Source organism: Erpetoichthys calabaricus, chromosome 13 (assembly GCF_900747795.2).
Source record: "Erpetoichthys calabaricus chromosome 13, fErpCal1.3, whole genome shotgun sequence".
NCBI classification, from domain to species: Eukaryota; Metazoa; Chordata; class Cladistia; order Polypteriformes; family Polypteridae; genus Erpetoichthys; species Erpetoichthys calabaricus.
In genome coordinates, this window is record NC_041406.2 from 103956647 (window position 1) to 103978973 (window position 22327).

At 36.4% G+C, this 22327-nt stretch overlaps 1 protein-coding gene across 2 annotated transcripts in view; it reads right to left on the reverse strand.

Moving 5' to 3' along the window:
- Positions 1-22327, reverse strand: part of stx17 (syntaxin 17) — a 98224-nt gene that overhangs the window by 34728 nt on the left and 41169 nt on the right. For both annotated transcript variants that reach the window (XM_028817402.2, XM_028817403.2), the window contains exon 3: positions 15872-15937. In XM_028817402.2, the coding sequence (XP_028673235.1) occupies positions 15872-15937 (66 nt within the window). The remainder of the gene's footprint in view (positions 1-15871; positions 15938-22327) is intronic.

The window sequence follows — 22327 nt, forward strand, 5'->3', positions numbered from 1 at the left end:
CCAGCATTCACCGCAATGTACTGGAGTGTAAAACTATCGCAGCTGCTAAGATTTCAGCCACGTGAGATTGAGCAATAACAGGTCTGTGATGCCCTTAGATGTCCGGGGCTGAACGCGCGCTACACTGAATGGATCAACGTGTGTCTACCCGGCGCCGAGAGGCGTGGGTAACCCGTTGAACCCCATTCATGAAGGGGACCGGGGCTTTCAATTGTTCCCCACGAACGAGGAATTCCCAGTAAGTGCGTGTCATAAGCGCACACTGATTAAGTCCCTGCCCTTTGTACACACCGCCCGTCGCTACTACCGACTGGATGGTTTAGTGAGGTCCTCGGATCGGCCCTGCCGCGGTCGCACGCGGCCTCTGGCGGAGCGCAGAGAAGACGATCGAACTTGACTATCTAGAGGAAGTAAAAGTAATAATTCCGTAGGTGAACCTGCGGAAGGATCATTACCGGTTGTGCCGACCCGTCATTGGACGGTTAGGACCCGAAACATCTCAGGCCCGCTTCCCTGCCCTCTCTCTGGAGAGGCGGAGGGGGTGGAAAGGGCGTCCTTCCCCTCTCCTCCCGTTCCGCCCTCCGCGCCCAACCGCCATCCAGCCCCGTCCCTCTCTCTGGGAGGTGGGGGAGCGACGGCGGTCCTCCAGTTTTCAGTCACGGACAATTGTATGTTGCTCTCTCTAGAGTTCCATCTTTTCATTCAATTACAGTCGTATCCTCAAACCCACCCCATTTGGACAACTGTGTCTTTCAGGAAGTGTTCACCCATCAATACATAATTATGCGGCTACACCGCAGGTTGGCTAGTCACATATAAAGCACAATACAAAGTAACAGAAGGTAATGGTATAAATTTCAATATAATTTACATCAAAAGATAAATTAATGATAAATATTGGTATTCTGAAGGAGAGCCTGAAAATGTTCTGACATTAAATGAATTAAAAGTTTTTTAAACTTACTAACCTTTGAAACCTAAAAGATTTAAGATTTTTTTTCAATTCAAAATGAATTCCAATACTATTAAACAAGAAAAAAAAATATGGTTATTAAAAATGCTTAGGTGAACAGTTGCCCTCACAAACATGAAAAGTACAACAAATGAAAAATAGAACAACTAGATCTGGTCTTACAATAATATTCTGAAGCAAATATTTAACTTGATATCATTTAAATAAAGGCTAGTTTTTCTGTAGTTAAAAGATTTCTAAAAAATATATTAGCATACCCAAAGAAGTGTGCTCCATAAAAAATGAAAAAATGATTTAAAAATACCTCACATTTTTCCCCCTTTATTGAATAATACAGATTCAGTTTATTTTTCAAATTATCCTTCACAGCCAGGTGTCATCTCTTAAGTACTATTTGCAGAAATGAGTACTGTCGCTATCACTGGAAGACACAAAGTGGTGGGTGGTAACTAAAATATCTCAGAAGCTCCTCCTTTGGCTTGCCTAATGTTAAATGCCAACAGTGTTTCAACTGAAGCAAGCTGAGCAGACACATTTAGTTTCAGCTGGAGATTTCAACTCCTGCTATCAGCATTATCAGGCCACAGATCTTTTGAGCTCAATACAGACTTTTTATTGATGTCAAAAGCTGTGAAAATACAGATGAGTAAAGGGAACAACTTCTAACGCGGAAACAAATTTCTGCCCAGAATCACTGTGCTGTATAAATTATATACAAATAAATATATAGCGTTATTAGGTGGAACAGTTTACTGAAAATAATCATAAATATACATTACTACACATTGATATATTCTTTGTAGATGAACTGGTTGGTCCACTTGGAAAAAAGCAATGAATATGCAGTGGATAATTGGTGAAGGGGATGGTAAGTTGTAAAGAGTTTTAAAGGTTTCAAAGGATACAGACTTAAAGTTTCACAAACAGAGGGTGAAACACAGAAAACATATTACAGTAATAAAGATTAAAACTGAACACTGTACCCAACAAAGCACAAAAAAAATCTAAAATAACATAATTCCTGTCAATGTATTAGTTAGTGCTAGGGTGTTGTACCAAGTTAGCCATTATGGATGTAATGAGAAGTCAAGACAGGCAAGATGATTACATGAAGAAGGGTCCAGAGTTGCCTCAAAAGCTTTCACATTGTAATCTGTTTAGCTAGTCAATAAAAGGTGTCATTTTACTTGACTTTTCATTGTCAATGTACTAAAAATTATTTAGGCTTAAAGAATGTTACAGGCACTATGTTTCATTAACACTCAAAAATTAACTACAGATACAGTCGTAGAAATTTAAGTTTCAATTCCACTATAAATCCATTTATAGTTGAATATTTCAAAAGAAGTACAATAACTACAGATGAAATAAAATAAATCAAAATGCATCAAATAAAGAGGAATCAATCACATATCTTTTTTTTTTTAACTAGTTGCACCATGTAGAACCACTTAACGTTAAGCAGTGATTTGGCTGTGCTGCTTTAACACAAAAAACATACGCAAAGACATAAATATATCAAGGTACCTCATTATAACAAAGTTCAAACATTATTGATAGTAATGCTGTCAAACTACTTATAAACAATGCTTTCTGAAGATGGTTGGAATGAAACTACATCATATTAGTAAAAGCTGATGCTTTTAAAGGCTCAATGTGAGAGGATGGAAGGAAACTGCATCCTTGAGTGCGGAATGCGATTGTACTGCTGTGGACAGATCGTGAGTGCATCATTAAGGATGACTCAAGACTGTAAGAACAAAGATGACTCAGGATTACATCATTATAGAAGAGGTTGCAAAGCCAATGACATACTTCATTATGCTGCTCTGAGTGTGTCTCTTAACTTACAAGTATCAGCATTGTATAAACAGGAAAATAATGCCTTTGTAACTTACAGGTCTTCTTAATTTTAATTACAGTTAGGTCCATAAATATTTGGACAGAGACAACTTTTTCTAATTTTGGTTCTGTACATTACCACAATGAATTTTAAATGAGGGCGGCACGGTGGCGCAGTGGTAGCGCTGCTGCCTCGCAATTACGAGACCCGGGTTCGCTTCCCGGGTCCTTCCTGCGTGGAGTTTGCATGTTCTCCCCGTGTCAGCGTGGGTTTCCTCCGGGCGCTCCGGTTTCCTCCCACTTTACAAAACATGCAGGTTAGGTGGATTGGCGATTCTAAATTGGCCCTAATGTGTGCTTGGTGTGTGGATGTGTTTGTGGGTTGGCACCCTGCCCGGGACTGGTTCCTGCCTTGTGCCTTGTGTTGGCTGGGATTGGCTCCAGCAGACACCTGTGACCCTGTGTTCGGATTCAGCAGGTTGGAAAATGGATGGATGGATTTTAAATGAAACAACTCAGATGCAGTTGAAGTGCAGACTTTCAGCTTTAATTCAGTGGGGTGAACAAAATGATTGCATAAAAATGTGAGGCAACTAAAGCATTTTTTAACACAATCCCTTCATTTCAGGGCCTCAAAAGTAATTGGACAAATTAAATAACTGGAAATAAAATGTTAATTTCTAATACTTGGTTGAAAACCCTTTGCTGGCAATGACAGCCTGAAGTCTTGAACTCATGGACATCACCAGATGTTGGGTTTCCTCCTTTTTAATGCTCTGCCAGGCCTTTACTGCAGCGGCTTTCAGTTGCTGTTTGTTTGTGGGCCTTCTGTCCAAAGTTTAGTCTTAAACAAGTGAAATGCATGCTCAATTGTGTTAAGATCAGGTGACTGACTTGGCCATTCAAGAATTTTCCACTTCTTTGCTTTAATAAACTCCTGGGTTGCTTTGGCTGTATGTTTTGGGTCATTATCCATCTGTATCATGAAACGCCGCCCAATCAATTTGACTGCATTGAGTTGGATTTGAGCAGACAATATGTCTCTGAACACCTCAGAATTCATTCGGCTGCTTCTGTCCTGTGTCACATCATCAATAAACACTAGTGTCCCAGTGCCACTGGCAGCCATGCACGCCCAAGCCATCACACTGCCTCCACCGTGTTTTACAGATGATGTGGTATGCTTTGGATAATGAGCTGTTCCACACCTTCTCCATACTTTTTTCTTGCCATCATTCTGGTAGAGGTTGATCTTGGTTTCATCTGTCCAAAGAATGATTTTCCAGAACTGTGCTGGCTTTTTTAGATGTTCTTTAGCAAAGTCCAATCCAGCCTTTCTATTCTTGAGGCTTATGAGTGGCTTGCACCTTGCAGTGTACCCTCTGTATTTACTTTCATGCAGTCTTCTCTTTATGGCAGACTTGGATATCGATACGCCTACCCCCTGGAGAGTGTAGTTCACTTGGTTGGCTGTTGTGAAGGGGTTTCTCTTCACCATGGAAATGATTCTGCGATCATCCACCACTGTTGTCTTCCGTGGACGTCCAGGTCTTTTTGCGTTGCCGAGTTCACCACTGCTTGCTTTCTTTCTCAGGATGTACCAGATTTTGCCACTCGTAATATTGTAGCAATTTCTCGGATGGGTTTTTTTTTCTGTTTTCACAGCTTAAGGATGGCTTCTTTCACCTGCATGGAGAGCTCCTTTGACCGCATGTTGTCTGTTCACAGCAAAATCTTCCACATGCAAGCACCACACCTCAAATCAACTCCAGGCCTTTTATCTGCTTAATTGATAATGACATAACGACAGACTTGCCCACACCTGCCCATGAAATAGCCTTTGAGTCAATTGTCCAATTACTTTTGAGCCCCTGAAATGAAGGAATTGTGTTAAAAAAACGCTTAAGTTGCCTCACATTTTTATGCAATCGTTTTGTTCACCCCACTGAATTAAAGCTGAAAGTCTACACTTCAACTGCATCTGAGTTGTTTCATTTAAAATTCATTGTGGTAATGTACAGAACCAAAATTAGAAAAAAGTTGTCTCTGTCCAAATATTTATGGACCTAACTGTAATTAACTAACTCTGCTTAAAATTAAAATTTAAAGCAAACATGTTTAGTATTAAAAATACATACTACCTGCATTTACCCATGAAAATTATAGTAGAAAATAAATGTGTTGCAACTGAACACCTGTCAAACATACATGTATACTTCATATGACCAAAGGAAAGCAACAGGTGCTTTCCTGGCAAAATAATGCAGTTAAAGAAAGTCAGGATTTGAGGAACAGATAGCAGAAGTAGGATACAATAATACCAGAATACTTCAGAGATACATCTTTCCAGCTTCTACTTGATCACACAAACAGCTTCATCTAAAAGTTTGAAATGAAACCACATTAACAGTCACATTAGTTTATGTCTTGTAAAGTCAAATACAGAGCCAATATGTTAAATGCTTTATATATTAATTAGCAAATATTTATATTTAACATTACGACTATTAAAAATAACTTGTCTTTAACTAATTTAATTGTTTTATAGAAGAAAGGATCACAAATTTATTCTATGAGTGGGGCAGAGATTAATGGGCATCAAAGCACTATGAAACTGATTGTTGTAACTAGAAGATAAAAAAAAAAAAAAAAACTACTGATCATTAATTGTAACGAAAGGCCTCACCCGAATAAGAACAATAACAAAAGGAGGATGGCCATAAGTCAATAACCAAAAGTTTTCCATCACTAAACTAGATGCAAAGCAATTAATGAAGGTGGAAGGATAACTGCTATGAGTCAATAATCAAAATAACTTGCACCAAGTATTGACAATACAGCTACAGCATATCAAACTGACAAATTCAAAACCCTCCTATTAACGCATGGCCACCAGATGTACCCATCTGACTGTTATGAAATGAAAGACATTATCGAACACTATGAAAATCTTAAATATCCACCTAAGATCACAAACTTAGGATGTTACAGCTCATTTTATCAGCACACAGTATAGACTTAGCTACTCTAAGTAAGAAGGTATATTGCCATATACAGTGAATTTGCCTCCTTGACCAAAGCAAAGTTCTTCTTGCCTGGTTCCTCAGTTTGGCTGGATGGCTAACTCTAGGAAGACTGCTGGTGGTTCCAAACATCTTCCATTTCACAATTATTGAGGCCACTGTGCTCCTGGGAACAATTAAAGGTTTAGGAAGTGGTTTATATCCTTGCCCTAATATATGCCACACCAAAATTTGATTGTGGAGGTCTACAAAGAGATTTCTTGGACTTCTTGTCTTGATTTTTGTAGGACCTTATATACACAGGTGTCTTACTAAACTATGTCTAATTAATTCAATTTGTCACAGTTGAACTCCAATCAAGTAGTAGATATATCTCCAGGAGAATTAAAGAAAATAGGATGCACCTGACCACAATTTGGAATGCTACAGCAAAGGATTAAAATAACCACATGCACGAGGGATTTCAGTTTATGACTTTTAATAAATCAGTAAACCTATTTTCACTTTGTCTTTACTGGTTATTGAGTGTAGATTGATATGCAAAAATGGCAAATTTATTCATTTAAAATTAAATCTACAACAGAATAGTGTGCAGTAAGTGACTCAACTCGCTGTATTTTGTCTTTAAATGTTAGTGTACATTTCCAGTCCAAAAAAAATAATATTACAGTTGCACAGTCTTTGAGCTAAATGCTAAAATGCTTCAGGATTTATTAATGCAAACAAAAACACCACATTTCAATCGGCTGGGCCCATCAAATAATATACAAAGTAGAAGCTATTTTTCATGGCGATGCTTTACATAGTTTGTTTTTTTTTTGTACTGTGTTTGTGCGCATTTTGTCAATTTTTCCCTGCTTTGCTCTACTAGGAGCAAGAATGATGTGAAGGGATGCTGTGACACAAACAGCTTTCCAAAGTTTCTCTCCACCTCAGCATTAAACTACTTCAGTACTTAATCACAAAAAACAAACACTTTTCAAACAGCTGGAAAAATAAAATAGTCATGCCCTGAGCTGTCCAAGTGTAGGCCATTTACACTTACAGCATTTTTTTTTTTTTGCCGATGAGCGGGTGTGAATAATAGAGGAGTTGGTACTTTCCTTTCATGTAGGATTCCCTCATGAAGTATCCATCTATCACCGTGAAGCACCAACAAATTAACAATTAGCAAGTTCTCTCACAAAGTCTTGAGCAATCGCTGAAAAGCACCGACATATGAATGACAAATGCGGCTTCCCCTTGGAGTTTTGGGAGTACTGCTGTGCGGTAAATAACTCGGTTTTGTTTGTGTGTGTACGCATCTGCCACCAAACCATATATGTGATCCCAATTTTGTGACTATGTGTTTACAATTCAATACGTGTGCATGCACTTTAATACAGCTATACTGAAATCATTTTTTTTTCTAAAAGACACCTCATTTACAGTCAAGTAACACACTACACTGGTCCTTCCATTTTCATTGTTAGGTCCGGCATGTCTATGAAAACTTTGCAAGTAAGCTGCCGTCCACCACTGCGTTCTTCACTTGCAGCTAAAGTGACTATAAGTATGACATTTTTTCACTGATTATATTTTAAAGTTGACTCTTCATATTTGGGAAGCAATGTTCAGTAAAAACAGTGACAGGAGAGAGTTTGTCAATGTAAAAAAAAAAAAAAAAAAGTAGAGAGAGCAATGCACACCTGGGTACCAACATTCAGTGGTGTTGCTTGTGGTGGTAATTGGGTGTCTTTCATGTATTTGTATCTTAAGTGTCTTGAGTATGGGAAGGTGCTACATAAATAAGATGTATTATTAAAAAGAAACATATCAATTACATTTTCTGAATAGAATTTCAGAATTACAACAACATGGGCATTTGAACTGCAGCAATTAAGGAAAAATCAAGGAAGGACAAGAGTGTGACATGCACACTGATGAATTAATTAAAGATTTAAAAACACAATGCCAATAGGCGATGGACGTGGCACTTATAGTGTTAATTCATACTTCCTTCTATAAAATGTGTTGGACCAGTGGTTGATAAATTAACACTCCATCATAAAGAAGGTTATTAAAATGCATACATATTGAAATATTTGCAATCAATCTCCCTTGCATTAGCAGAGATAACACTTTATCTTAAAAACCTTAGAAACATGTCAATGCATGACTAGGCTGAAAAAAATCAATCTTCCTTAGCCTAATGTACAATAAGATAACACCTATTTTCCTTATCCAGTTGACAAGTAAACATTTCACATCAATTTCAAACTGATCCTACAGAATGCAATATAAACGGAGGCCAATTACCTAATGCCATTTAAAATTACTATATATGAACAGGTTAATGCTTTTCATTTTGTGTCACTGTCCAGAGTGGACAAAGTAAAACATATGCAAAAAATAATATAATAAGCTTATTTCTCACAGTTCCTCAAATGAAAAGAATAGGTCTAAGGCTTGAGCTATAAGGTTTTTTTTTTTTGTTTTTTTTTAAATTTAGTCACGTTTGCACAAGAAAACACAAAATTTGCCTTCTCAGCTGCATCCTAGAACAAAAATACATAAAAACATATAGAAACAAACAGGTTAAAAGTTACACAAAAGTTCAGAAATATTTATATCACTTGAGGGGGAGTAAAAAAGTATTTTGCTGCTTCTAAAAAGTTGACAGTATGTTTTGCCTAAAACAGTTACACAATACATATGAAATACTCTACACTCCTAGAATTTTTTTGTTCAATATTCCTTACTAAAAAGCCATATGGCACTAGGAAGAAAGCAATTTCTGGAGAAGTTTGCGTGGCTCTTTAAAACAACTATCAGGAAACTTCTGTATGTTACTGGGGGTCTGTCATCAGGTAAGATGATTTTGAATTTTTTCAATATTACCCTCTGTCAGACACTTACCAAATCACCTACATTAGTTCAAATAATTTTGGCTGCATGTCTGGTAACCTATTGGAGGTATTCTAAATTTTAATTTGTTGTGAAGTTTTCCCGGACACCATCAGACCGACACTGCATCTTTATGCAAATACCTTTATTTTCTTCTCCACACAACAATACTACTCAGTCCCGCACAACTCACAACGTGCTTCTAGCCCCAGTCTCCCTTCTCCTGGGCCTTCTCTCTCCTTGTCCCTGGGCCACCTGTCCTCTCTCTCCAGGAGTTTCGTCCTGCTCCTGCTCCCAACTCCAGCTCGTTGATTGGAGGGAGGCGGCCCCTTTTATTCTCACCCGGATGAGCTCCAGGTACACTGCCTGACATCACATCCTGGTGTGGCGGAAGAGTCAGGAGAGCACCCGGAAGCACTCCGGGTGACCCTGGAAGGATCGTCCTCTATGGGTGTGGCGGAAGCAAATAAGTCCCGGGCTCCATGAGGCTCGGGGCGCCCCCTGGCAGTGACTAGAGGCCCCAACGGACTTCAGCCTCCCTGCTCCCCTTCCGTGGGCCTCTTCTACTCCAGGGCGGTTGCCCCCTCGTGGCCCTGAGGACAAATATGCCACAACCCAGTCCTTCCAGGTGTCCCAGCCAGGTCCGACCCCCAGCCATGTACGACATTGTCAAACCATTACGTCAGAAAGTGAAGCAGAAAGTGATGACAGACTGCAATAAAATGACAACACGGGGGCCTTGTCAACTTTAAATAGCCTGAGTTTGCTGAGAAATGAGTGCTAACTGCACTTAGAATAAATATTTGTGTGTTAATATTCCAATGTAGAATTTTACGATTGTTTAATTTTTTCTAATATCTTTGTGAAAAATTGGAAAGATCTTGAAGTTAGTAATTTGTTTAAAAATGTTACAGGTTTGAATCTTTGTGCAATATATAACAGAACTTGTTTACATATACCATAGTTTTTTTCCTGTGCAGTATTTAACAGAACTTTGGATTTTAACATTATAGTACAGCACGTTAGATTTTTGTTCTTGCTTGTATGCTGCACAATTCACCTTACAGCAGAGCAGTTTATGTTTATCCAGACTATAATGTTCATGCCCTGCATTTCAATTATGATTAGTATTTTATTCCCTTTTGGATTCATATCTTGTATACATTAAGGGTAAGTGTCTGTTTAAAATGCTCTCATTATAATAGTTTTGTTGGTCTTAAGGCAATTTTTTCTATAAATCTTGTAGGCTGCTTTGAAATGTTTTACTTATACTTGCAATGTTTGATCTCAGTAATACTTTGGTGATTTTAATGTTTTTGTGTCATTTTACTTTAGTTTCAAGTAAATAAATAAGACCTTTTATCCTTAACTGTTGTTTCCATTAGTAACCTCATTAGAAAGCTAAAATTAATATCCTATTGTCAAGGCCAAGCCAGATCAACAAGACTTTCACAAACACATTTTTAAAGAATGCAAAATATTGTCTAATAATCGTTATCAAAGTCCCAGAAAATATTGAGATATTAATTTTTTGCCAATATCTCACACCCTTACGCCTAAGTATTTATATTCAGATACTATTTCTTCCTCTTCCCCCAGGACGACTAGAGGTGAGCATACAGCTTTCTGCCTCTTAAAGTCAAATATAATGTCTTTAGTCTTTAAGACATTTAGATTAATATAGTTCCAACAACACCAATTTACTGAACAGTTCACTTGGTTGAAGTAGAGACTTTCATCCTCCCCAGAAATGTACCCTACCACTATAGTGCTACCAGCATACTTGATAACTGAACAATGGTCATTGTTCTGTCTCAGGTCACTAGTATAAAACACAAAGAGTAATGAAGATAGAATATACCCTTGAGGGGCTATATTTGAATGAATGACCTTTCAAAAAGTGTCATGTACTTCAGTTATTTGCAAGAAAATTTTAAAGAAACTTCCAAGTCCAAAATAAAATGTATGGATTAACATTCATACTCTTCAATCTCTCAATCAGTATATAAGGATGGATAGTACTGAATGCCAAAGAAAAATCCATAAATAGTGCTTTGACACAGGAACCAGGCTTATCAAGAAAAGAGCAGACATAATGTAAGATAACAATCCGAGCTTCTTCTACACTTCTGTTGGCACAGTACAGAAACAGGTGATTATTTTAAAAGGGCAAAAGCCAATATCACATTACACATCTAGTTGTGAGGTATGTCAGACTTGGTGACGGCATTTACTGATTTCGTCATTGGACCATGTCAGTTTAAATGACTGAAAATTCATAGAAAAAACAGTTGTGCTTACCTATTTTGTGACAGCCAATAACGTGCTGCCTGATGAAGCAGACACTGTACACATGCTTAGCAGGTATGGTGAGTTCAACCACAATCTCTCTCCTTTTTTTTTTTTTTTGTCTTTTACGATTCTGACGTGGGAAGTAAAACACCACACATCAGGCAGACAAGCTTCTCTTCAGTTTGGGAGGTCTAAAACACCCACTTCATTATTCCTTGTTGCTGCTTATATGAATTGTATTTCCAGATGAATATTTATTGGCTGTTAGCTCTGATGCATATGCATAGCCCACTCCTATGCTACGATTAAATACAGAATTAAATGTCAAGAGAGTCGTGGACTAGTTGGAAAAGTTGTGAAATGTTGCATGGCCTTTATTTTCTGTCACTGAAAAGTTTTTACCAAATATTCAAAGCATATCATTGGAATGGAAGTGACCACCACTGGCCTATAGTTATTCAAACTACACAGATTGGAAACCTTGTCAAACAGGGATAATGATTGATTGTTTCCAAAGCTCAAGTACAATAACACAGCTCAAGGCAAAAAGTAAGGTAAAAAGTAAATGAAAACTGGAAAGAATTGCCTACTATTTTGAAATGCTATCTGGATGCATTACCTGGTTGTTCTTAACCAGATACAAAGTTTAATCTGCTTCTGTTATGCTGACCTCCATCCCAGCAATATTTCTGGTATTTTTACAAAACATGCCCTTTACTTGTATGAAATCAATGGTTGCAAATCTTGTTTAAAAAAAAAAACATTTAGTTCATCAGCTAAGAGCTCGTTGTCCTTGTCTATCAGAAAGGTCACACCATTTTTATTTAGAACCCAATCCTTTGAGTTTTCAGGCTTTTCCAAATCTCTAGATTTTTGCCCCATATAACAGTTTACTTTGTTGAATTGACTTGTTAATCCTTTGCTGTTAAACCCACTTTCATCTACCTCATTTTCCAGAACAGCATGATGTTTTTCCAAAAGCAGTGTTTTTATGTGTTTGGCGATTCATGGCTTACTATTTGGGTATTCTTTTACAGTTCTTTCCTTAATGATCAAAGATTCACAGAATTTCATATATTTATAAGTAGCCTCATCTAGTGTCTGAGTGGATATCAGTAGATCCCAATCAGTACAGGGGGCACATCCTGCAGTTCTGCTACGTATGGCTGATTTCTGTTTCAGTTTCTGCTTGTATTGTAGTAATTAAACAACAATGTGGTCTGAGGCACCTACAGCTTCTATGTGATGAGATATGTAGGCACCAGAGATGTTTCCATAAGACATTTCTCTTGTAGCATTGACATACACATATTGATGATACTGTGGCAATACTGATTCCAGTTTACATACAGTAGATTGAAATTACTCATCATGAATCTGAAGGAGCCAGATGATGTGGTTTCCAGTTACAGAACGGTTTCAAAAATTGTCTTAGTGGTGGCTCACATATCTGCAAGCAGAGGTACATAAACTAATAGAACAATGATTTCTATAAATTCACGGCACAGATATGGGCAAAGTCCAACAGTGAGTAGTTTTAAAAAATGAATAATAATGAACAAACTCAATGAATGATACCATGTTTATCTGACCTAATTAATTAATTAATGACCTAATTTTATCTAACTTCTGAAAACAATTACTTAAATTTTTAGACAAAGAACTGAAAAATGAACCAGTGAAGAGAAAATTGATTTTATGGGTACTCTCAAAAACAAGTGTCTATCTTGCTTTATCTATTAATTTCTAGCTATACAGTAACAAGCTTGAGCTTCTTGTACATGGAAAGTAACAGCTGAAACAGCATTTATGAAATGTCTCATCCCATAAGATGTATTTAAATTAAAAAGGAGCAGGAGCAAATGGTATTTTTCCTTCCCATTTGTTTCCATTTAGCATGAATTTTCTATTTTTCAATATATACCTCATTTAACAAGGCCAACATGTGAAAGAAAAAAATGCCTGCTTATAGGATCTCTGCAGAGATCCTCACACCCACTCTCATAAGTTCCAACTGTTGCCATCAGGCAAAAGATATAGGAGCATCAAAACAAAGACTAACGGACTGAATAACAGTTTCTACCCTGTTGCTATTAGGGCCCTGAATGCCACCTAATCACCTCCAATGCAGCAGTGCAATAGATGACATCTTGTGCAATAGTATTCATGTGCAATTAAGGTCTTATGTTGAATGTTTGTGTTCTAATTTATTTCTTCTTATCCTTTATCCTTTTTTAATTATATTTTATTTATATTTTGACACCGCAGGGACTGCACCTAATTTTGTTGTATTTGTTACAATGACAATAAAGATATTCTGATTCTGATACATTACTTTTTTATTATTTATTTAAGGTTGTCAATAAGCCAGAACTGGCATGAGTTCAGCTTCGGTTCATTTTTATGTAATAGTGCTTCCTAATTGTACAAGGGATAGAAAGATTTGATTAAAATTTTAAACTCATGTGTTTTCTATTATTTATCACTAAACAGAAAAAAAAATCAATGTGCCTTCATTGCCTGTGCTAGTTTCAAGTCTTAGTTTCCTGTGTTTTGCTTAAAGTAAGCATTTCATACAAAGTCTTTTACAAAAGTAAATGAAGAAATTACTATTTTACCTATCAATTTATTACTTTTCCTACAAGTATCAGAAGCACTTGGTGTATGTTAGTTTTTACCTGTGTACTGCCATTTCTGTGTAAATATTACACCAGAAAAAAAAAGTTACATCACCCTCTAGGCAAAGGATGACTGCTGGATGCTGGATGTGTGTTTATCTAGTCGGAGATGTTACGACAGTACTATTTGTTTAGGTTGTGTATAGGTCTTCATAATAATAAGAATAAGATTGTGTTCACATCTTAATGTTATTAAAATCAGTGCGGAATTTTTTTTCCTATTCTTTTTCTTGAATTGTTTCACTTGATGAAATCCTTACAAAGTATTCAGTCTGTAAACATGATGCATGCATCTCTATTTGGGAAGAATACTGTCATCTTTCATTTAGCTAATTTTGGGACATAGTATTTTCAGTGTAAGGTGAGCAGGATGAAAAAGTATTATGTCAGCCAGAAAAACAAAAATTCAAAAACTCTACTAATGAAAAGACTGGTTACAATGAAACCATGAACTCACTGTGGTGCTCTCTGAAACTAATGCAAGCAGACAGGTATTATAGGGTTGCAGAGAACTGCTTTGTATTATGAAAATATCATGTACTAGGCAGGAAATATCATGGATGACACTAAAATGTATGTCACATTTACATTTACACTTACAAAGAAACGCAACATTCTAGTTTTAAGTCATCAGTTAACATAACACCAGAGTCTTTAATATGTGAGAAGAAAATTGAGTAGCTATGAAAAATATATGAATATGGGCACAACTTATCAACTCAACACAAAGAGTGATTGGGCTACAAGTGGAACCCACAGCACTAAAGTAATAACAAATAAAACTGTGCTAACCACATACAATTTTTATAATGCACTGGTGATCATAAAATGTGAAACAGAAGATAGACAGATATAACTTAGTTGTACGTAATACCAGTCTAACTGCAGCAATGAAGGTGTTTACTTAGTGCTGTCTCCCTTTAGCTTTGCACAGGCAATAACAATTATTCAAAAAGAAACAGTTTGAGATTGCTTTTTTCTAGTCTTGAGACATGTTATATATATTTCCCCCTTAAAATGTACTTTTTAAAAATCTGTCATCTTTCAATGGATGTGATCATAATATTTAACTCTTACATGGGAATCTTCTTCACATCACTAACTTGTAACTGTGATTACTGATCACAAAGGGAAACAAAACAAACAAATGCATCTTTATGAACTAATCCTAAACCAGTTTTAAACCTAACAATTTCTGAAAATGCAGTATATAAACATACTTTCCTTCAATGTTAAAATGAAAAGCTGTGGACTGTTTTGTTTTCATCAAGTAGTTTAAATGAGTATGTAAAGCACAGGATTTTAAACTCTGTTCACTGTATTACTTCCAGCTCTCACTCTATGTGTGAACCTCAAAATATCATCCTAGTATAAATAAAGGTTACCTGAATCTACTAAGCATCAGTGGCAACACAGCAATTCTTTAATACTGTGTACAGTTCAATACGTAAAGAAACATTAGATGGACAAATTATAAAAAGAGCCTAATCTAGTTCGGGAAAAGTGGCAGATAGAAAAAAAATGTTAAAATAGAAAGATGTATTTTTTATTTGCTTGATCTTTGTAAACATGCTATTTTTTGTGTAATGAATAAATACCAATTCTGGGTCTGCATATTGTGGTATTCAACACTCTTGAACTTAATGTGCATAAGTGCCACTTTAAATTATTAAATCTCTAAAACCAAAGCACTTAACACTTTCTTTCATTCAGTAGGTTTATTAGAGACTTAGCAGCTCGTCCTACAAGACAGATGAAAGTCCATTGATAAACTTAATATCTATTCAATAAGTTAATAAAAAAAAACTTATGATCATTAACTATCAAAGGATACATCATAATAACTTACCTATCAATCAATAAATAAACACTTTATTGATCCCAAGAAGTAGGTGCAATGTTACAGCAGCTTACAAACACAAATTACACTGAAAATATTGTATTGTACTGATTTTCTTCTTATCATTTGCATTCTGTGCACAAGTTAAGAAAGCGGATAATGTACACATGATGAAAAGCTTAGCCATCATTTTATGTCAATTTAAATAACAAACATTTTAAGCATATCAAGATAAATCAACTAATTTGATGTAATTTTCATCTAACTGAATATTAACTGTTATAAATAAAGAATAGTGAAAATTCATAAAATTATACACAGTATTCCACATTCTTACCTGAACAGTTCGCCTGGCATTGATATGCTCTTGATGCAGTTTCTCCCACTGTTTGAAGCGTTGGTACTATTAACACAAAAAAGGGACAAAAATTGTACATTAAATACATATATTTGGTTGACAATTTTTGTACATCATATACTAAAAACAGGAGCTTCATCTATCAAGTTTAAAAAAAACAAGTCAAAGCTTCCTTGAGTTGTTTGCATTGACTCCATTACATTTCACTGACTATGTTTAAGATTGTAATACTGATTTGCAATTTTCTTATGATTTTGCAGTTAAGAAAAAAAATAATTTATTTTGCAGCTGTAGACATGTGTATTGATTGCATTAATGACAGTTTAAAAAAAGGTACTAATGGATCTTCTTCCTGTTACTATGAACATTAATCATGTTAAATAACAGACAGTAACAACTTTTAAAACCCAATGTCCCACTATACCTACAAACAGAATATGAAACTTATGAAATACACATAGTTCTGAAGCTGAAAAGTTCAAATGTCTTTTAAAAGCAAAGCATGGCACTGGTAGAATATTTCTAGCCCTTATTTTCTGTCTTCCTAACTTGCCAATTATATGTCATTCTTCGGTGTATTTTACATGGTAAAAAAGAACTTAGAAGTTGTAATACTTTTAATTCAAATTTCATCTTTCTGATTAATCAACAATATTACTTTATCTCTTTCAACTATGATGCCAAAGTTGGGTTGAACCTAGTATTTTGATATGATTTAATCTGTAAGACTGGCCACAAAGGTTATTTTATTCAGAGTAAGCATCAATTCCAAATACAACATGCTGGCATTTTTAATTTGCCACACATTTGCTACTTGTGACAGACTCCAAACCTACATTAATGTTGCTCTCATAACATAGGGCCATGGCCCTTGATTCCTAAATCCTAATAAGGAAACAGGATAGATTATGATGATAAAAACATAGTGGCACTTGTACTCAAATGTAAGTTACAGTAAAGTGTTACATTGTTTATTCCACTTAAATTATTTAGGACACATTTTATCATCTGTATTTTTGTTAATTTAATTTTGATCTGTACAGAATTTTACTATATATCTGTAAATGTTGCATAGGTATGCATTTTACATTGACCGTATTATATTTTTAGATCTATGCAAGTATTTTGTGCCTGTATTTAGTGAACAGAGTTCTATTATAATAAAGTGAAATGAATTGAATTAACAACTGAAAATGACTGATGATGAATGTAAAATTCCTAGAAGACATTTTCACTGAGATACATTACATATGCCACAAAAATTGTATCTTTTGGTTTCATGCAAAATATTTTGTTTAGAGCAAGTGCTAATTTTAACAAATCCTTCTACAATAAATGGAGTGTCAACAAGCACTGCTAAATCTATCAAAATAAAAAATTTTGAAGACAATCTGCAAGGTGTAGGCATTATAAATAATCTGAATGTACTAGCAAACCACTGAATATGATTTCACAATAACAATATTAAAAAGAAAAAAAAAATAGATCTTGTAGGGAGATGTTCCACAGAGCTAAACATCTACAAACTACAACTATAAGACACATGCAGAACTGATTTCAATTAGAATAAAGAGAAAAGTTTTAGAAGTGAAATGGTAATTAATATGAATTTAAATATTTTATAATGGTCTTGATTTGAGTGGAGCATTTAAAATCTGCATCACCAACACCTTAACCAGAAATAGCAGATACAATAGTCATGAACAGAAAAAACAATAACCTAAGACAACCACTAGGATTCAATGTATCATTGGCATGGTTATCCAATTACATATCTGTATAACTGTTAACTTTCTTAAACTCTTGTACATAATTTTTTACTTTTCTAGAGTTTGTAATTTATATTTCTCCAACATCACCGTTTTAGAATTCACCCTGAAAACTATGATTTGGCAACACATGAAGACTTTGTGGTGGATTGCCGGCATTTTACTCCGGCCCTCACCCCCAGGCCGCCAGGAGGAGCCCTCCGGACAGCATGATCGTGCCCTGAGTTCCAGCAGGGCCTCATGGACTTTGTAGTTTGTATACACAGCCCTGCTGGATACCTTGGGGACCACCGGGAGTCGCTGTAGGGGGGCTAGTGGGCTCATATGTGCCCTATAACCCGGGAGTGCGTCATCATCACGTGACAGGAAGGAACGACGTGTTCCCGGGCTGAAGAAAGGACTGTTTACCCTGACCCGGAAGGAATAAGGACTTGTGGGTTTGGCCAGGAACCACTTCCGGGTCAGGGGATATAAAAGGACTGTGAAAAAGCCCAGACACTGAGCTGAGCTGGGAGGTAGGGTGGCGAAGTGTCTGGGCGAGGAGGAAAGAGTATTGTGTTTATTATTGTGATTTATATGAGTGTGGAGTGGAAGGTGCTTTGTGAACAGTATCATTATTTAATAAATAATAATTATACTTTTATCCAGTGTTCAGAGTGGTACCCGAGGGTGTTAGAGGTGGCTCCACGCCTCTACTGCGACAACTTATAACACTTGATGGAATAAGTCTGTACTACTGAGCACAGTAGTTAATAAACAATAATTTAAAAAAAGTTACACATTGATCTGCTGTATTTAATTATGCTGCACCACTAACATGGACAACACCAGTGTGGATGATGGATGGATTGATATAGTTAATGAAATGTACAAATGGTGCATCTTCATGTCCACAATTCATCAGTCAAATTAAGTTAATAAAAGGCAGTTATTTCCATATAATAAAAATACAGAAGGATATGTTGAACATGATCTTTACCTCCTCCTAAACCCAGTATGTACCATGGGCCATTGTGTGGTAATGGTCTTTTTTCTTGGACATAAGGGTATTTCAACTGATTACATTTAATCCTATCTTTATACCATCATATCCAGGATTGTCATGTGCCCAGAAATAATTCTAATTAATATGTTAATAATAATAATAATAAGTATTTGGCTAGAACCTATATCTATGGAGATTTACAACATTTGAGATACAACTGGCTCCATTTCTTTTGTTTTTCCAATTGGAGCACAGAAGTCTAAATAAAGCTTTAACCACTAAGTTACAGTGGCACATTAAGTACCCTGTACTCTATTGACACAGTGTGTTTTAATTTTATTAAAGCATTGGCCGAGATAAAAGTGATATATTTTTTTTTACCCTAACAGTTTTGGAAGTACTCTTGGTTTATTAACCAATGTAAGGTAAAACAGGTCTCATCGATAATTTCAATCTCTCATACTAAACCCTCCAGCCAAGGTTTTTATTTGAACAAATATTGATGACTGGAGGCTGCCTTTACATGCATTGACTTGCTCTATACTAAAGAACAACTTAGCAAAGCTCAATTACCAGCTAGGATTTCAAAGATAGCAATTACAAACTTACTTCTACGTTTAAGATGTATAGTGTCTTTACATACTGAACAACCACCCAGAATTTAAGACATTTTAACTCACTGATGTAGGTAGGCTATGTGTGTATGCTATTATAAGCTACACTGCAACAGGTTAGGTTAAACTGAATTTTAAATAGTTTTGCAGATCTACTTTTTCCATCATTCTTGCTTTATCTTGAGCATACAGATCTGCTGTAGTCTTCAATAGTGAAATGTGAATTCAACTCCTAAAAAGACTCAAATTTATTGTGTAAATACATCTGAATGAAATAAATTAAATGTAAAACACCATGCACAGAAATTTTGAAGTATAACACCTAAAATCATTAAAATGATTCAATGACTGTAACGGTGTTCCAGATTCTTCAGGAGCTGTTATGCACTAGCATTCTTCTTATTAGATGCAGCCTATCAAAGCACAGTGCTGTGACTCCTGCAATTCCTGCTGTCATCAACAGCAGCCTTATAATTTTCCTTATTGTCTTAAATATCCTAACAGCTGCTGCTGCACTTTACTTAAAAAAAAAAACAAAAAAAAAAAGAACATTTCACACATACACCATTTACAAACAAGTTCTACTGTATATCTACAATTCAACTGTGAAACTGTTGCTTCTATGGATTAAGAAGAGACAGTTTAGGGTTGTTACGGCATGAAGTAAAGGCACCCCCAAGTGCTCCCCACAGGTGAAGAGTGAGGAATAACCCAGAACATGCTATGAGTATTTGATATCCTGGCTGGCAACAGTATGCCAACAGGTGCTAGATATAGAGCGCCCTGGTATGTCCATTTCACATTTGACCACTGTAATCTTCCACAGTGTAAGGAGGGATGGAAAGTATATCTCTGTGGCAGGCTTCAGGTAAGTACTGTTCCCGAACTTCGACCCAGCAACCAATGGTTTACAAAGACAGAGGAACTTTGCACTTCAGAGAGCAATAGGTGCTCTCCCAATGCAATTCAGATGGGACAGCTCACAAGCTGCAAGCGCATTTCCGTGTGTGTAACCTTTGGCTGAGCTCTCTCAATTAGCTGTATTCTCCTATGTGCACTGCAAGCCAGTTGCATTACATACCCCAACATAGTAAAAATGGGTTACAGCACAAGAACTTACTTATGGAGCCAGCCAACCAACCAAGTGCCGCTCTGCAGCCATGAACCATAGACCTTCTGTATACCAAGAACTAAAGTAACTTTGTATTTACAGACAGGAAAATTGCCAATCCTCTTTCAGATGGGCCAGCTAAGAAGCTGTACATTTCTGCACATGCAATGTCATATTATGCTGCCTCTCAACACAAAGCTCCTTTTGAAGAAGTGTGTTGGAGAGGTACATGAAAAGTATGGCAAACTGAATATTCATTTATCATATACAGTTAGGTCCATAAATATTTGGACAGAGACAACTTTTTCTAATTTTGGTTCTGTACATTATACCACAATGAATTTTAAATGAAACAACTCAGATGCAGTTGAATTTCATTTCAGGGGCTCAAAAGTAATTGGACAAATTAAATAACTGGAAATAAAATGTTCATTTCTAATACTTGGTTGAAAACCCTTTGCTGGCAATGACAGCCTGAAGTCTTGAACTCATGGACATCACCAGATGCTGGGTTTCCTCCTTTCCTCCAGGCCTTTACTGCAGCGGCTTTCAGTTGCTGTTTGTTTGTGGGCCTTTCTGTCTGAAGTTTAGTCTTCAACAAGTGAAATACATGCTCAATTGGGTTAAGATCAGGTGACTGACTTGGCCATTCAAGAATTTTCCACTTCTTTGCTTTAATAAACTCCTGGGTTGCTTTGGCTGTATGTTTTGGGTCATTGTCCATCTGTATCCTGAAACCATTTAGCTGGATTTCAACAGACAGTATGTCTCTGAACACCTCAGAATTCATTCTGCTGCTTCTGTCCTGTGTCACATCATCAATAAACACTAGTGTCCCAGTGCCACTGGCAGCCATGCACGCCCAAGCCATCACACTGCCTCCACCGTGTTTTACAGATGATGTGGTATGCTTTGGATAATGAGCTGTTCCATGCCTTCTCCATACTTTTTTCTTGTCATCATTCTGTTAGAGGTTGATCTTGGTTTCATCTGTCCAAAGAATGTTTTTCCAGAACTGTGCTGGCTTTTTTAGATTTTCTTTAGCAAAGTCCAATCTAGCCTTTCTATTATTGAGGCTTATGAGTGGCTTGCAGTGCACTCTCTGTATTTACTATCATGCAGTCTTCTCTTCATGGTAGATTTGGATATCAATATGCCTACCCCCTGGAGAGTGTTGTTCACTTGGTTGGCTGTTGTGAAGGGGTTTCTCTTCACCATGGAAATGATTCTGTGATTATCCACCACTGTTGTCTTCCGTGGACATCCAGGTCTTTTTGCGTTGCTGAGTTCACCACTGCTTGCTTTCTTTCTCAGGATGTACCAAACTGTAGATTTTGCCACTCGTAATATTGTAGCAATTTCTCAGATGGGTTTTTTCTGTTTTCGCAGCTTAAGGATGGCTTCTTTCACCTGCATGGAGAGCTCCTTTGACCGCATGTTGTCTGTTCACAGCAAAATCTTACATATGCAAGCACCACACCTCAAATCAACTCCAGGCCTTTTATTTGCTTAATTGATAATGACATAACGACGAACTTGCCTACACCAGCCCATGAAATAGCGTTTTGTTCACCCCACTTAAATTTGAATTAAAGCTGAAAGTCTGCACTTCAACTGCATCTGAGTTGCTTCATTTAAAATTCATTGTGGTAATGTACAGAACCAAAATTAGAAAAAAGTTGTCTCTGTCCAAATATTTATGGACCTAACTGTATTCACCAAATCACATCATACAAAAACAAAGCAATTTTACTCAAGGCTGACTTTGACAAATTGAAATGACATTTATTCGGAATATTGTTTATCTTACTGAATATGAAATATTGTTCTTATGCCTGTGCAAAAAAAAAAAAAAAAAGCACTCAATAGGATGATTACTTGTGCATAATTAGTTACTAGTGATGATGGCTGAATTTTGCTAAAGCATTTTTCACGATGAGTATGCCATGTTTGGTA